Raw genomic sequence first — 17,156 nt, 5'->3', positions numbered from 1 at the left:
AAGATGTGCAGGTTAGGTGGATTGGCCAGGCTCAATTGCCCCTAGTGTCCCAAAATGTGCAAGTTAGATGGATTAGCCTTTGTAAATGTGTGGGGTTCCAGGAATAGAGAGGGCCTGGGTAATGTACTCTGTCAGAGAGTCAGTGCAGACTCAAAGGGCTGAGTCTGCGCTTTAGAGATTCTATAATTCTAGCCCCTTTTGATAAAGTATTACATAATTCAAATGAACAATCTGTGACGGGAAAATTTCATCTCCCTTCATCTCATTCTTCTATTGATAACATTACTAATTTGCAAATGTGTATTCATTATTCATATTTGGAATAGTTATCAATATTAGTGCACATTTATGATGCCGTGAGTCAGATGTAGGATTCCCAACATAAGTGAGCAAAAGTTCCGAAGATCCCATGGAAACAATCTTCAGTAATGGCCTTTGTAAGTACCCTCAAAGTGTCTCATGTAGGCACATTATATTAATTCAGTCCTTGAATATAAACACTAGTCTTAAAGTTTGATTTTCGTTAGTCTGTTATGTTTTAACAAACTGAATAAAGCAATGAAAAAGCTGCTCACTTGTGCATTACTCAGAATCACAAGAAGAGTTGGAAATCAGACCTGACACTGTTGTTTCACATCAATTGCATACAGCCGGATGGGCCACTGATCTAAATGGAATGGGAGTTCCCTGTTTTGTCAAGCCACAGGGCAAATTGGTGGACAATTAAATGAGCAACTTTCCTAAATGGCCAAACTGCGTGCATGTTTTGCTGTTGACAATAAATTCAAAAGTACTAAAATGTAACGGGAGGACTGAAAATTTTCCTAGGCATCATCAGGTGGTCCATCTTTATTGACACTCATCCTTTTGTTTTAATGTTCAATAGGGGCGCCTGTACAGACAAAAGGAGCAGCAATAACAAAGAGTAAGTGTTGGTGATCTTTGGAGCTATGTTACAGTAATACAGGCCATTTAACTTTATTATCTCTGCTAAAAATGGTATACTTGAGGACTAAGTGGAACATGTAGTATATTCAAATAATGTATCTATTTCAGCGTGTATCTGTTTCAGAGTGAACGTAAAAGGTCACATTGGATATTAATTTTCAGTAACCATATTACTGATGGAATTCAGATTATAGAATTAGATTTTCTGCCAGTTGACATCAAATGGGTGCATGCCGGCTGAAGATACTGCCTTTTTGAAAATTTATTCATTCATTGGATACAGTTGTTGCTTGCTAGACCAGCATTTATTGCCTATCCCTAATTGCCCTTGAGAAGGTGCTGGTGAGCTGCTTTCTTGAACCACTGCAGTCCATCTGTTGTAGGAACATCCAAACTGCTGTTAGTACTTGACTGCCAGGATGTTGACCCAGCAGCAGTGAAGGAACGGTGACATGTTTCCTAGTCAGAATTATGCATGGTTTAAGCATCTGCTGCCCCAGTCCTCCTCAGTGATGGAAGTTGTAGACTTGAAACATGCTGTTAAACAAGCCTTGGGTGAGAAGCTGCAGTATATTTTGTACATGGTGCAGTGGTGGGGGGTAGTGAATGCTGAAGGTGTTGTATGGGATGCTATCAAGTGGGCAAATGTCAAAAAGCTTCTTGAGTGTTGTTGGAGCTGCACTTAGCCAGGCAATGGAATGTGTTCCATCACACTCCTGACATATGCCTTGTAGATAATGGACAGGCTTAGGGGAGTCAGGAGGTCAGTTACTTGCTGCAGAACCCCCAACCTTTGACCTGTTATAGCCGCAGCACTTATATGGTAAGTCCAGTTCAGTTTCAGGTCAGTGGTTCATCCGGGATGTTGATGGTGGGGGTTCAGTGACAGTGTTGCCTTTGAATAGCATGGGGAGATGGTTAAATCTCTCTTGTTGGAGATGGTCGTTTCCTGCTAGTTGTGTGGTGTAAGTCTTATTTGCCACTTGTCAGCCAAAGCCTCAATATTGTCCAGATCTTGCTGCATTTGGCACGGATTGCTTCATTATCTGAGGAGTTGCAATGGTCCTGAACCTTATGCAGTCATCAGCGAACATCCCCACTTTTGACCTTATAATGGTGGGAAAGGTGTTGATGAAGCAGCTGAAGATGGTTGGGCATAGGACATCACCCATGGAACTCTTGCAGCCAAGACTCCTACAATCACAGCCATCTTTCTTTGTGCCAGATACAACTCCAACCTGTGGAGAGTTTTCCCCCGATTCCTGTTGACTCCAGTTTTGCTGGACTGTGGTGACAGAATTCCTTTAAGAAATGTATTTTGTATATTTCTTGTAAAGATTATGTTAAGATTCAACTCTGCTCAGCAGTGCTGATTTGTCTGTGCCAGACAGCCCATACGCTGAGAATGCGGAAGAGTAATTGCTTCTAGATATTGGGGTGTTTTAATCTGAACGAATACAGTTTTGTTTCTATTTTTCGGTTGTCCCCTGGAATTTCAAAGTTAGGTTGATTGAATAGACCGCACCATGTGTTAATGGGAAGAGCTAGGCTTACAGAGGGAAAAATCAGTTAGTTTCTGCTTGGATTGGCAAGAGACAGCAGCTCTTTTCTCTGTCTGTCTCTCTGTCTCTCTCTGGAGATTAAAGTCTGGGACTTTCTGGAAAATGGGTATCTCTCTCCAGATGAGTTAAAAGGCTTATAGATTAGCAACCTATGTAAGCATATGTGTTTTTGCTAGCTGATTCTGAAAGGTGGGGGGCGGTGGTTTATGTCTATGAGGAATATTACTTAAATTGTAATTAATAGAGGTAATTGTATCTTGTCATGTTTAAGTATTTCAATTGATAAAACTTATGCTAATTCTTTTTGTTATAGTTAAACTTAATTGTTAAATAAATAAAGTTTATTTTAAGAAAAACTTCCTAATGGGCCAATAGAATCACATCAGGATCACATCACCTTATCCTCTCACTAATCCCAAAGGTCAAAAATAATTTTGGTCTAGTCTAACCTTGTTATATATCTTGGAATTTCTGACTTGGTCCCTAACACCACAATACTGCCTTGGTGTCAAGAGCAGCCACTCTGTTTCCCTCTTGAGATCAGCTCATTTGTCCACGATTGGACCAAAGCTGTAATGAGGTCAGGAGCTGAGTGACCCTGGTGAAATCCAAAGTAAGTGCCCATCAAACACTTGACTGGTTAGTGATGAGTCCTTCCTTGAGGTTGAGATACATGGAGAGTGCCAGCCAATCAGAGATGTGCATTGTCCAGTCGTGCCTCCTGAACCAGTGGCAAATACTGGCAATATATCCACCAGAAGCCTTGGATCACCAAAGGCATAGGCCACAGATTAGTAAGGACAACTGGGGGGTCGCAGATTGAAAGAAATGACAGAGGATGGCTTTCAGGGGGCCCCCTTTCCTGATGGTAGGAGCTCAGCTGTATTACTCCTGTTTCCTGCTGAAAAGTAGACTGTTTTCACAGGAAAATGTAATGTAGATCATTTGCACAAGTTTGCCTCTTAAATGAAAACTGATTGGATCGCTATGTTGACTAGGTGCTAATTATACACCAATAATCATAACATTTTATGGCACTAAAGTGGAAATCTTCAGCAATTATGTCCACGTGGAAGGATGTCGCTATCTCATGGTCTGAATTTTGTTATCAGTCACTTCAAACCTCTTGATAAATTGCTGCTGTGCTGATAAAATTTGAGAATCAGTTAGGCAAAAACTTCAAATTAACAAAACCACTTAGGTTCCATCAAATTTACAGAAACTAGACTGCCCTGGCATTCATGTTTCATAAGGTCTTCCTATCTTTCCATCCGCGCATAATGCATTTTACGGACCTTGTTGCTTGTTGCATAATTCTCACCCTAAGCCTTGTTTCTATTAAGGAAATGAACTTGATGCTCATGTCTCCACAACACAGTTTCACTTTCAAGATCAGCTTTGTTCATATAGAGTGATATGTGACGGACAGACAGGCATGCAAAATGGGTACTACAAATACACTTTTGCAACGTCATGTCCAATGCAATGATGCCCCCGTTTCTCTAGAGATTAGCACTGCAGATAAGGAATGTATTTGGTATCATTCTGACTCATGTTTATTTTGCTCGGACTTTCAATTTATACTAGAAGAAATTAATTGTAATTTTAATTTTGGATTTGAATCCGTACCACTGTAATTCCAAAATAAAACCTCAGCTTACTAGGTCCATGGATTTCTGAATAGTCCTGGAATTGGTCTTTAGTGAGTTTCCTTGTTAGCAGACCTTGATTGAAAGTTGTGACCCCCTGTCCTCATGTTTTCAGAAAGATATTCTCATTAATTAAGTGATCTTGTTTTGGTTTTTTTTTTGTGCAGTCGTAATTTTTCAGTGTGTGATTTGTGGTTTAATAATAGTTAGCAGTATGGGCTGTTCAACTTTGTTTCCTTATTACAAACAGAATCCCCCAAAGTTATTGGTTTTACCAGTTTACTAAAGGTCCCAAAACTGAGAAACCTGTACATGCATTCTGAAATAAAAGTTAGGCTGACAGTTTGTTCTTTTATTTAGCAACGGACTTGCCTGCACTTCCTCCTCCAGTTGAGACAAAAGAGAAAATAATGGACTCAACCGATTTAAATGATGATGATGACTCAGTGGTAAGATCTTCCTCCTATAAATTACCAATGACCATGTTTGGAAACTTGTTAGATGATTCTTTCACCTTCAGAATGTGGAGAAAGAACACATAGGTGGAATTGTACCATCCTACCCACCACGGGAATCGGAGTGGGTGAGGGACAGACCTAACGGAAAGGTCCATTGACCTCGGGTGGGATTTTTCAGGTTTGGAATGAGTGAGGCTGTAAAGTCCCATCCATAGTCTCTGCTAGATAAAGAACCAGTTGAGCCCATTTCAGTTTGCTTCCCCCTTTGAAGCAATTGCTGATTTGATTCTAATCAATACATTTTGAATAACTAACACAAAAAGAGAAAAAAGCTTGATACCATCAATAACATTTCTATAGTCTGTGGCTGTACAATAGGATGTAATCGTAAAAGAGTCAGAAGCAACTTGATTGAAACATACAAGATCCTGAGGAGTATTGACAGGGTGAATAGGAAGAGGATGTTACGTCTTGTGGGAGAATCTAGAAGTAAGCGTTGCTCATTAAGAACATAAGAAATAGGAGCAGGAGTAGGCCATCTAGCCCTTTGAGCCTGCCCCGCCATTCAACAAGATCATGGCTGATCCGAAGTGGCTCAGTTCCACTTTCCCGCCTTCTCCCCATAACCCTTAATCCCCTTGCCTACTAAAAACCTATCTACCCGCGTCTTAAATATATTTAGCGAGGTAGCCTCAACCACTTCAACGGGCAGAGAATTCCAGAGATTCACCACCCCTTGAGTGAAGAAGTTCCTCCTCAACTCTGTTCTAAACTGCCCCCCCCTTATCTTGAGGCTGTGCCCTCTAGTCCTGCTGTCCTTTCTGAGTGGGAAGAACCTCTCCACCTCTACCCTATCCATCCCTTTCATCATCATATACGTCTCAATGAGATCTCCCCTCATCCTTCTAAACTCTAATGAGTCCAAGTCCCGTCTATTCAGCCTCTCCTCATAGCTCAACCCCCTCAACTCCGGTATCAGCCTAGTGAACCTCCTCTGCACTCCCTCCAAGGCTAAAATATCCTTGCGCAAGTGCGGCGACCAGAACTGCACACACTACTCCCGCTGCAGCCTCACCAGTGCCCTGTACAGTTGCAGCAAGAAAAATTAATTCATTTAAAATGGAGATGAGGCACTTTTTTCTCTGAGGATCATGAATTTTTGGAACTCTCTTTTTTAAAAAGCAATGGAAGCAGAGTCTTTGAATATTCTTAAAGCAGAGGTGGATAGATTCTGGGTAAGCAAGACGGTGATAGGTTATCAGGGGTAGGGGGAATGCAGATTTGAGGTTAGTATCAGATCAGCCATGACCTTATTAAATGGTGGAGCAGTCTTCAGAGGCTGAATGGTCTTCTCCTGCTCCTTGTTCCCATGTCCGTAACCTTGCAGTTTCTCATTGTGTTTGTTTAGTGCAGGTATGCCAAGATTCTTGTAAACAATGCATCATTAAGTTATATGTTAGGCTACATCTCGCCAAGCCATTAGCAGCTGTAGCATTAATGAGAAGTCTGCTGTTAGACATTTTTACACATCCATTTGCAGCCTTGGAAATGCCTAATCTGCAGCTAACATTGACAATGAGATCATCCGACTCGAATTTAAATTGCCGGTCACGGAAAAAAATTGCCCACTTGGTCTTCACTTGGAACCAAAAGATTGATGAAAAGTTTTAGATGAGGGCTATATGTCACTGATTAATTTTCTTTTGGTCTCATTTTAGGTGTTGAAAACCAAAACCAGGTCTAAGAAGAAAAAGAAGAAGTCTAAAAGTAAAAAAGTAAGCTGTGTTACCATTTAACTGAATTAAGGGGTGTCACTAAGCTATGAATCACAGTGACAGGTCAGAATGCATGCTGATTAAATGATTACTAATGGAAAGAGCATTGTATTTGCTTCCAATAATCCATGTCATAATTAGCTGTATATAGACACACCATTCACCAATAAGTTATTTCAATGAGCAATGAAAAATACTATTCTCATGGTTTAGGGACTAACATATTAGCATGGAGACTGGTAGAAAACAAGTAACTCAGATGAGGAGTGTAGCTAAATTTATAAATTCCTATCAAATTTTGTGGCATCTATGTTACAAACAGATTGAGATAGTTTGAGTGAGTAGGCAAAATGAAGCATAATGTGGGAAAATATGAAGCAGGAAGAATAAGAAAGTGGAATGTTACTTGAATGATGGATGACTGCAGAATTCCAAAGTTCTGAAGAATCTGGGTGTTCTAGTGAGTGAGTATGCAGACACAGCAAATAATTCAGAAGGCTGATGGAATGCTATCCTTTGTCACATGAGAAGTTGAACATTAAAGTTAGAATGTTATGCTTTAGTTGTACAGCGAATTGATGATCTTGAATACTTTGTTCAGTTTTGATTTCCTTATTTATGGAAAGATGTAAATGCATTTGGGGCATTTCAGAGAAGGTTTACAGGATTGATACCTGAAATGAACTAGCTATCTTATGAGGAAAGGCTGGACAGACAGGTTATTTCCACTGGAGGTTAGAAGAATGGTGGGTGATTTGACTGAAGTGCATGAGATCCTGAATGACTGCGACAAGGTGGTGTGGAAAGGATGTTTCCTGTTTTCCTCTTGTGGGTGAGTCCAGAACTAGGAAGCACTATTTAAAATTGAGAGTCACCCTTTTAAGACAGGTGAGAAGTTCTTCTTGAGTTTTACAACTCTGGAACACTACCTCAGAAGAAGATGGAGGCAGGGTCATTGAATATTTTTTAAGGCAGAGGTAGATTTTTATAGAGGTAGGTTCGGAATCGAACCCGGGTCCCTGGCACTGAAGGTCTTATGAGGAAAGGCTGAGGGACTTGAGGTTATTTTCGTTACAGAGAAGAAGGTTAAAAGATGACCTAATTGATGCATACAAGATGATCAGAGGGTTAGATAGGGTGGACAGTGAGAGCCTTTTTCCTCGGATGGCGATGGCTAACACGAGGGGACATAGCTTTAAATTGCAGGATGGTAATTATAGGACAGATGTCAGAGGGTAGTAAGGGCGTGGAATGCCCTGCCTGCAGCAGTTGTGGACTCGCCAACTTTAAGGGCATTCAAGTGGTCAGTGGATAGGCATATGGATAACATTGGAATAGTTTAGGTTAGAGGGTCATTAGATTCGTTCCACTGGTCGGCGCAACATCGAAGGGAGAAGGGCCTGTACTGCGTTGTAATGTTCTATGTTTATACAGTGCTGCAGAAGGAAGCCGTTTGGACCATCAAGTCTGCACCAACCAGTCCTGTCCGCATTGATTAGCCATGCTAAGAAATTGCCCCTTAGTGTCCAGGGTAGCGGAGTTTAGCGGATATAATATGTAGGGATATGGGGGTAGGGCCTGGGTGGGATTGTGTTCGGTGCAGACTCGATGGGCCGAAGGGCCTCTTTCTGGACTGTAGGGTTCTATGATTCTATGATTCATAACCCCATACATTTTACCCTGGCTAGTTCCTCTAGCATGGCCAATCCACCTAACCCGCACATCTTTGGACTGTGGGAGGAAACCGGAGCACCTGGAGGAACCCATGCAGACACGGGGAGAATGTGCAAACTCCACACAGACAGTGACCCAAGCTGGGAATCGAACCCGGGTCTCTGGCGCTGTGAGGCATCAGTGCTAACCACTGTACCACCGTGACGGCGTTAGGCAGAGGAATCAAAGATTATCGGGGGCAGATGGGAATGTGGAATTCAAAACACAAGCAGATCAGCCATGATCTAATTGAATGACGAAGCAGACTTGGGGGATCCAAATGATCTACTTCTGCTCCTGTTTTGCATATTTGTATGCAGATGTTGCCAATACCTATGTGTCCAAATTTGGAATCTTGGTGTCACATCAGCCAGAGCTGATTGGACTGTGAGATGCCATGATATTTAGGATACAACTGTATGCAGTCACGTCATTGGAGAATGCCGCATGGTGCAGGCAGCAGTCTGGCTCTGAGGAAGCCAAGTAAGCCTGTGTAGCTCAATTAGAAACACACCATTGTTTAAATCCAGTGTTTGGTCTACTCTAATCCATTTATTACTACCCAGATACAAAGGAGCATGTGGATACATTCGGCGGGATTTTCCGGCTGTGCTCGCCCTGAAACCGGAAAATCAGCTTAAGGTCAATGGACCTTTCCAAAGTACTCCCGCTCTCACCTGCTAAGATTCCCATTGTGAGTGGAATGGGAAAATGCGCCCCATTGTACTCAACCTGCGCCAACATCATCAGGTTTCATTAACAATGTGAAATCATTATTTTGATGGAAAGGAAGGCAGAGTTAGCCAGTGTTCCTGTGTGGATGAGATTTTTTGAAACAGTCCTTTTCTTCCAGGCTCAAATAAATGAAGAGAACCAAAATACAGCCCATGATGCAGCGTCTGACACACGGTAATGTCCCTTTTAAATAGACCGATCTTCTTTCCATAATTGACATAATAATTCAATTTCTGTTTCCTCCCTTCATGTATAAGCTCATTTCTGCACATTTAGATTTAATTCAATTATCTTTGTAGATTTTGACATGATTTCTTTACCTGGCACATTCGGTTTATATCCATGTTGAATCAGTATGAGATTGATGGAGTAATTTACAGTGAATCATTAGATGGGACTTGAAAAGAAATAATAATCCCAATTGTGTACCATTGAGCTCAAATTGAAATATTGTCTGAACGTTTTGACTCTTTGGCCAACAAATCTGTCTCTTAATTCATTCATGGAATGTGAGCATTGCTGATAAGGCCAGCATTGATTACCCATCTGTAATTGTCCATCAGATGGTACACTACTATTTTTGGGCTCTCCCCCACTTCACGATACATAGGGATCTTGAATATTATGGTCCAAGGACAGACATTGGACCTCTGACCTCATTCGCACAGGAATGATGATGCAGGGGGAAGCAAAGAAGGTGAGTGATGGAAGAAACAGCCCACAGTTGAGTGGTGAGCTCTGAGAAGGATCATAAGAAGTATCAGCTGACAGTGAGAGTAGTTTTGTCCCTTTTATGGGGATGAGCTGCCAAAAGGATCTTGTGACCCATGTAACCAATCAGAAACTAGGGTCACCCTAGCAAGCTTATTTTTCTGTATCACTTCAACCTTGGAAGCCTCTTGTGTTATAGTTACATGTAAATAAAAATTGCTGTTGTTAAGTATTATAGTGAGCTACAGGATTAGGACCTAGGGGTTAGAGTTGGGGAGCCTGAAGATGATAGATCTCAAAGACTCCTACGTCTTTGTTCAGAGGAGAGTAACTTACTTTTGGTTGTGGGCATCCTATAAGGTTGCCTTGTGGTAACTAATCAATTTTGTGCTCCCTGTTTTTAAAAGAATATTACTTATTGAAGAGAGTTGAAAGGAAATATGAACTTATTTGAATGATTCTTGTTAAGTACAGGTTTGGGAATATTAAGCACATGTGATGCTGCATGAAACACCTAGTTCTTACAGTGCAGCAAGACTTTACCCTGAAACTACTATACTTTGAGACAGAATTCAAGCATCCTGTAGCAGGAGGACTAAAAGCTGGGGTTAAACCCAATTTTGGGTTTTAGCCTCTTCCATGGAGCATTGGTAACTTCCAGCAATGAAGGTGGGGAGTGGACTTACATCCTGTACAAGGCGTGCATGGTCTCACTTCAGTGTTCGCACATCATTTATCCCTGACAAATCAAACTGAAAGCTTGCTACCAAACAACCTTTTGGAAGAACCCAAAACAAATCATCCGCCTCTTTTCCATGAAATAGCAAGGTAGCAGTCTGAAATCACTAAGTTGGCTGCCCCATTAACCCTGCTATTGGCATGTGTATCTGCTCCAAATATATAGGAAATATTGAAATTTCCATTCTGATATAGTCTAAGAAGTATAATGAAAAGTATTTTCTTAGTTGAATAGGTATTCTGAAATCTGTTCGACCCACCCATGTGCGAGCGGTAAATGGATTAGGTAGCATTGAAGAAAGGGCCTGTTTGCCATTTTCCATTTTAAGGATCAGTACTCATGATCTGGGTGGCACAGTGGATAGCACTGCTACCTCACAGCGCAAGGGACTCGGGTTCGATTTCTGGCTTGGGTCACTGTTTGTGTGGAGCTTGCATGTTCTCCTTGTGTCTGTGTGGGTTTTCTCCGGGTGCTCAGGTTTCCTCCCACAGTCCGAAGATGTGTGGGTTAGGTGGATCGGCCATGCTAAATTGCCCGTTAGTGTCAGGAGAACTAGCTAGGGTAAATACATAGGGGATAGGGCTTGGGTGGGATTCTGGTCAGTGTAGACTTGATGGGCCAAATGACCACCTTCTGCACTGCAAGATTCTATGATGCCTTGATATATATGCATATTGTTTCTGTAGAAAGAATACAGAAAATGTGAGAAATACTGGGAAGAAAGAATATTCCTATGAATAAAAATGAGAATTTGAATGTGCAGCTTTTCACTCTTGCAAAATGGTATCAAACTTTGGCTGCAGTTTGTCCTCATTTTTACTTTGCAGCAAACTTGTTAGGTAAACTTACTGAGTTTTATTTGTAACAGTGAGACCCTATCAATTCCTGTGCAAGAGAACCAGCTGAATGAGAGTGGAAGCAACAAAGAAATGGCAAATTCCAGCTGTGAAGTTTCTGCCTTCAGTGCCTGTGCACCAGCCTCATCGCTGATCTCATTGAGAATGGTGACTGATAACAGTAATGCTGGTCCCTCTTTAACAAGTCACGAAGTCAATACACTTGACGACTTGCCTGATCAAACATACCAAAGTGATGGAGAGCTGGATGACAATGATAATACTCTCATTGATGAGGAGTCCACTGGTTCCTCTGTATGTGCTGCGCCAGTAAGTTTAAGTTTGAGTTTATCTTTTATAAATATATCTTGTTTAAAAAAAACTTACAGTGCAGTGTGTGATAATCCTTAGAGGTCAATTCAGTTATGGATGAGACCATCATAGGATCGAACCAAAATTTACTTTGATTCAAGGTGAATGTTCCCTGGAGTAGAAGAATGGATGTTGTGTTTATTATAATCATTGAGCCGGAGGTGTTAGTGATAATTTTCATTTGGTTTGGTCTTGATTTAGCCCCTACAGTGCTCCAGATCTTTGTACACATCACTCGCATTAGAAGACAAGAGATAGGAGCAGTCATGCGAACTTACTCTGCTGTTTATTACAATCATGGCTGCTCTTTAGCTCCACTTTTCCACCCACTCCCTATAATTCCATGATTTCCTGAGAGACCAAAAATCTGCCTCTTGTCCCCTTAAATATAGTCAGAAATGGAGTACCCACATCCTGTGGGACAGAATTCTGAGGATTCACAAACCTTTAAGTGAAGACATTTCTTCTCTTCTCAGTTCAAAATGATTGCTCCTCATCCTGTCATAGAGATATGGGGGTAGGGCCTGGGTGGGATTGTGTTTGGTGCAGACTCGATGGGCCGAAGGGACTCTTTCTGCACTGTAAGGTTCTATGACTCCATGAGTCTATCCTAAGCTTAATTGCTGAGGAACTAGATGTGGTGAAAGGGTGAATTGTTCCTTAGAAGCTGCTCTGGATGAAATTAAGCTATTTGATTTTCCTCCTATAGGATTTGTATTCATCCTCATTGGTTGTTGACGGGGCCATCAAAATGCAGGAGCACATGTGGCAAAATGTTAAAGAGGAATCTGAAATGAGGCAAAAGTTAACTGCTTTACAAAATGAAAACCAAGTAAGTATTTTCCAAAAAATATTTCATGTGTAATGCATTCAATCCAAAGCACTTCTTAAAATGGACCACAAGCATCTCTATGGGAAAATTACATCCAATAGATAATTTTGCAGCTATTTTACTGGTTGCTGTTGATGGCAGGGAATTTCTGGCTTTCCGAAACAATACCTTTTTATTCCAGTGTCTGTATCAATTGTTTGAAATTTTCACAGGCTCTTACACGGAAATTGGAACAATTGATGATTAAGCTCAAGGAAGAGCAACAGCAAAGAAGCCACACAGAAAACCATTATTCAAGACTCCAAGAATATTACCAGTTAGAAATATCTAGGTATGGCTCGGTATAGAATATACATAGCTTACCTCTCATAATCAATCAGGATGTAAAGTGGATTTTGTGATCAGCATTGAAATTATGATACTTGTCAATAACTTTTAAAAAAAGCTGCCCTCAAAGATTAAGGATGTGCTGTGGTTTCCCCCTTTTTCACCATTACCTGGCACCAAAATTAATTTAAAGTCCAGCGTCTGTGATGTCACCAATCAACCAATCACATTGAAAGATTCTCACCAACAGCAAATCGAGGAGTGAAAAGCCTATTTTGTAATTTACTGCCCATAACTTTTCAGAAAATGAAATAAAAATTGGGACACATACGTATAGGATTAAGGTAAAAATTGAAAAATTATAAATCTAAAAAACATCTTTGTTATTTTAATCTTTAGATTTTTTATAATGCAATGGAGAAATTCGACATTCCAGAAATATAAAATTAGTTTTCCAAGGCCAGGAAGATTTCTCAGCAATAATTTTGACTTAGTACGCCATTTAGAAACTCGCTTGCACCTCATTCAATGAGATTTAATCTTTTCCAGGGAGTTTACAGTGATGATAATTGAGCAAATCGCAGAAATTAATGTGACTACAGTAATTTTTTAAAAATTTGATTCCACTCCACTTGGACTTTACCAGCACAACCTGTGGAGGAGTGGGGATTCACAGATAACAACTTCTGAATTTATTCATTTAACTGCCTGAGTGTGACATGAGAAGTTACTGTCATTTTTATGGAGTAACAGTGGCATATAACAACAAATATGGCTTCATTACTACAGCAAAATCTGGACTAATATACGTTACAATATCTAATTCTTCTTGTTTCTGTACCAAAAAAAAACAGACCACAAAAAGCCCCTTTTGAAAAATATAATGAAACCAAAATGCACCCTTTCAAATGAAATGTATTCAGAGGATTATGGTGGGGTGTCCTTGTACACAAATCACAGAAATTTAGCAAGACAGTGGGCAAATGGTATGATAATCTTTATTTCAAATATGCTGGAGTAAGAATAAAAATGTTTTTTGCTGTAATGATATAGCGCTTTGGGAAGAAACCAAAATTGTACACTATTCTCCAGGTTGGGTCTACATTTGAAAGGAAAGATATGGTTGTTTTAGAAATTCTGCAATAAAGGTTCACTAGATTGATTCTTAGGGTGAAAGGGCTGCCTGTAAGGTGAAAATAAATAGAATTGTCTGGAATTTGCGAGGATAAGGAATGATCTTATTGAAATATATCACAGGTGGATGCTGAAAGGCGGTTTCTCCTGGTTCAAGAGTATAGAACTAATGGCCTTATCTCAAGATAAAAGAGCTTTTTAGGACTGAGCTGAGAGGATTTCTTCGTTTGGCAGCTTGTGAATCTTTTGAACTTTCAACCCAGAGGGCTGTGAATGTTCATTAAATGAATATAGTCATAACCGAGATTGATAAGATTTTTGGAGATTAAGGAAATTGGAGGTAAGGAGTTGACTGTTGCTTAAAAAGGCACACTTGAAGCTTTTTGTCTTGCATTCATCAGGCACAATGCACACGAATACCAGTGTAAAGAAAAACAAGTTTATACTGTATGAGAAGAGAGTGGTCTTTGGTAGTGGTGGTGCCAGTTGATGAGGTGGAACAGTGGTTAGCACTGCTGCCTCACAGTGCCAGGGACCTGGGTTTGATTGACGGCTTGGGTCACTGTCTGTGTGGAGTTTGCACATTCTCCCCGTGTCTGTGGATTTCCTCCAGGTGCTTCGGTTTCCTCGCACAGTCCAAAGACATGCTGGTTAAGGTGTTTGGCCATGCTAAATTCTCACTTAGTGTGCCCAAACAGCAGAGAAATCTGCCAGGGAATTCTCTACCGCAAGCTTATCTTCTGGTCCACTGGTCAATATATGCAGTGGACTTCTTACGTTTCCTCGAACTAAGATTGGCCCTATCAGCAATTTTGTAAATAGGCCCTGAGACATTTGCTCACCCTGCAAGCTTGACACTGAATAGAGCACGTTAAAGATGTCCAATGGTTATCCTATCACGTAAACTCATGAATGGGCCAAAGACCATCACATTTGGCCTTAAACTACACAGTCTCTCAGGTTATCCTGGAGATCATCACCTCGTCGCCAGACTGTGGCGATAAGGTGATTTTCACAGTAATCCTATTGCAGTGTTAATGTAATAAGTAAACTTTACTTTACTTTAAGCATTGTTTGAAATTTACCATGGGCAGCTAGTCGTGGCACTGCCCTGAGGAATGAATCAACAAATGTGCCACACTGTGAGCCCAACTGACAATTTTAAATCAGTTATCAGTGTAATTCTTAGTACACTGAGAATTATTTAGCAAATATTGTCCAATTGCAGAATCACATCTAAAGCTGGATACTGATTTGAGTTTTGCAAATACGGTCTGGTTGGATATGTTGGTAACTTGCCCATTACAAACAGCAGCTGGGACATGCTATTAAATATGGGCTGGGATTTGCCCAAAAAAAATCTAAGTTGAATTCGAGTAAAAACTGGAGTAAGATGTGCTGGTGTTTCCAGAGGGACTTTCAGAATGAACCTCCCGCACTCTGTGCAGAGTGCCGAGTTTGAATCTCATTAAAAATCTGTGGGCGGTGACTATTTCCACTGGAGAGGCTGGCAGCATAGTGCTGAATGAGCCACTGCCCATGGTGGGGGGGCTCGCAGGCCTAGAGACTCCAGTCCCGGGCTCACTAATTAGATTAAAAGCGGCATTGAAATAATTTATGCAGCTCCATGCCCATTCCTGGCGTGGAGCTGATGATGCTGGAAATCCCATAGCCAGAGACGCATAGAAGCTGTGGCGCCCTGCAAGAAGCCCTCTGCATGGCCTCTGCTCAAGTTTCCTGGCCCACTGCGCTGGGAGAATCATCCCCTGATCAGCGGGCCTTTTGGACATACAGCCTACAAAGCTAACACTGGTACTGGAATTCATATACTGCATTACTCATTTGTGTGATATGCAGAACATCTTTTGACTTGACTGTAGCATCCTACTTATGGTGATTACCTCTCCTGTTGCTACTGCATGGTAGCAACATGAAACGGTTGTCTTTACTTGTTGCTCAAAGATTTGCGAAATGTTGCCCTTCTAGGATAACCTGAGAGACTGTGTACTTTTCAAGGCCAAATGTGATGGGCTTTGGCCCATTAATGAGTTTACATGATAGGATAGCTATTAGACATCTTTAATGTGCTCTATTCAGTGTCAAGCTTGCATGGTGAGCAAATGTCTCAGGGCCTATTTACAAAATTGCTGATAAGGCCAATTTTAGTTCAAGGAAGTATAAGAAGCACACTGCATATATTGATTAGTGAAGGTAAGCTTGTGGTAGAGAATTCCCTGGCAGATTTTCTGCTGTTAAGTCAAGGAAAGGGAGTTCATTGGATTGATCCATTTCAGAGGTGAATTTCAGTACATCACGGAGCCATTAAGACATGGAAGAAAATTATTAGATGCAGACATAGGTTTAAACATAGCAAACATATATCAGAAACGTGGAGTGTATGAAGTTGAGGCAAATGTTTAGCCATGACAGTTGAATGGTACAGCAGGCTCAATCACCCTTCTGATCTATTTTTCTTCCTCACTATTATGTTGTAATAACATTTTTACTTGTATCATTTAGATTGAACCAGCAATTGCAAAGCAAAGATGAAGAAATAAAGAAAATTACAGCACAGTTTGTAAATGAACGGTAAGATCTTTGCTAAAGCCACAAGTATCAACTAGTGCTTTAGTAAAATATTACTCTGATTTGATTAGCTGTCAGTGTGAAAGATGGTTGTGAAGGCAATCCTGCAGTCTCAGCTGTTTTCAGTCAGACAAGGTAAAGCAGTTTTGGAACCAGACTGATATCTCTTTTTTCACTTCAGAATTAATGTTCCCATACACATTCAGAAAGACAACTAAGGGATTAAAAGTTCAGTCTGCTTTCTTATTTTAACTTCTGCAAATTCAAATGCCATTCTCATTTCTTAAAAAAAATGAACTAGAATCATTTCAAGTTTTTTTTACCTTTTTCATTGTGCTTGTTTCCGTCCACTGGAGGAAAAAAATACTGTGATAATCACATGTTGTGACATCAAAAGCTTTCTTTCATGAAGTGTTTAGGATGTGACTACACATCGTGATGAGGAGCAATTCTTCTAAAGCATTTAGCTTCAATAACTCCTGGCCTGTAACAGCAATGATAGCAACAGGGCACTCTAATTTAAGAAAAAACTGTCCAAATATTTTAGCTATCTCCAAAATAAAAGCATAATCCGCCGCAGCTGGAGTACTGTGTGCAGTTTTGGGCACCGCACCTGCGCGAAGATATTTTGGCCTTGGAGGGAGTGCACAGGAGGTTTACTAGGCTGATACCGGAGTTGAGGGGGTTGAGCTATGAGGAGAGGCTGAATAAACTGGGCTTGTACTCGTTAGAGTTTAGAAGAATGAGGGGAGATCTCATTGAGACGTATAAGATGAATG

At 40.7% G+C, this 17,156-nt stretch overlaps 1 protein-coding gene across 5 annotated transcripts in view; it reads left to right on the top strand.

The window, feature by feature from the left end:
- LOC145353107 (E3 ubiquitin-protein ligase DZIP3-like) overlaps positions 1-17,156 on the top strand; it is a 162,553-nt gene that overhangs the window by 57,357 nt on the left and 88,040 nt on the right. For all 5 annotated transcript variants that reach the window (XM_080203475.1, XM_080203474.1, XM_080203473.1 and 2 more), the window contains exons 15-22: positions 887-925; positions 4,520-4,608; positions 6,336-6,392; positions 8,959-9,014; positions 11,159-11,456; positions 12,208-12,330; positions 12,543-12,661; positions 16,312-16,380. In XM_080203475.1, the coding sequence (XP_080059601.1) occupies positions 887-925; positions 4,520-4,608; positions 6,336-6,392; positions 8,959-9,014; positions 11,159-11,456; positions 12,208-12,330; positions 12,543-12,661; positions 16,312-16,380 (850 nt within the window). The remainder of the gene's footprint in view (positions 1-886; positions 926-4,519; positions 4,609-6,335; positions 6,393-8,958; positions 9,015-11,158; positions 11,457-12,207; positions 12,331-12,542; positions 12,662-16,311; positions 16,381-17,156) is intronic.

The sequence above is a fragment of the Carcharhinus amblyrhynchos genome, chromosome 15 (genome assembly GCF_965287045.1).
Source record: "Carcharhinus amblyrhynchos chromosome 15, sCarAmb.v2.hapA, whole genome shotgun sequence".
In the NCBI taxonomy this organism is placed as follows: Eukaryota; Metazoa; Chordata; class Chondrichthyes; order Carcharhiniformes; family Carcharhinidae; genus Carcharhinus; species Carcharhinus amblyrhynchos.
The sequence above is the reverse complement of the archived record's forward strand: the minus strand, read 5'-3'. Positions and strand labels throughout refer to the sequence as shown.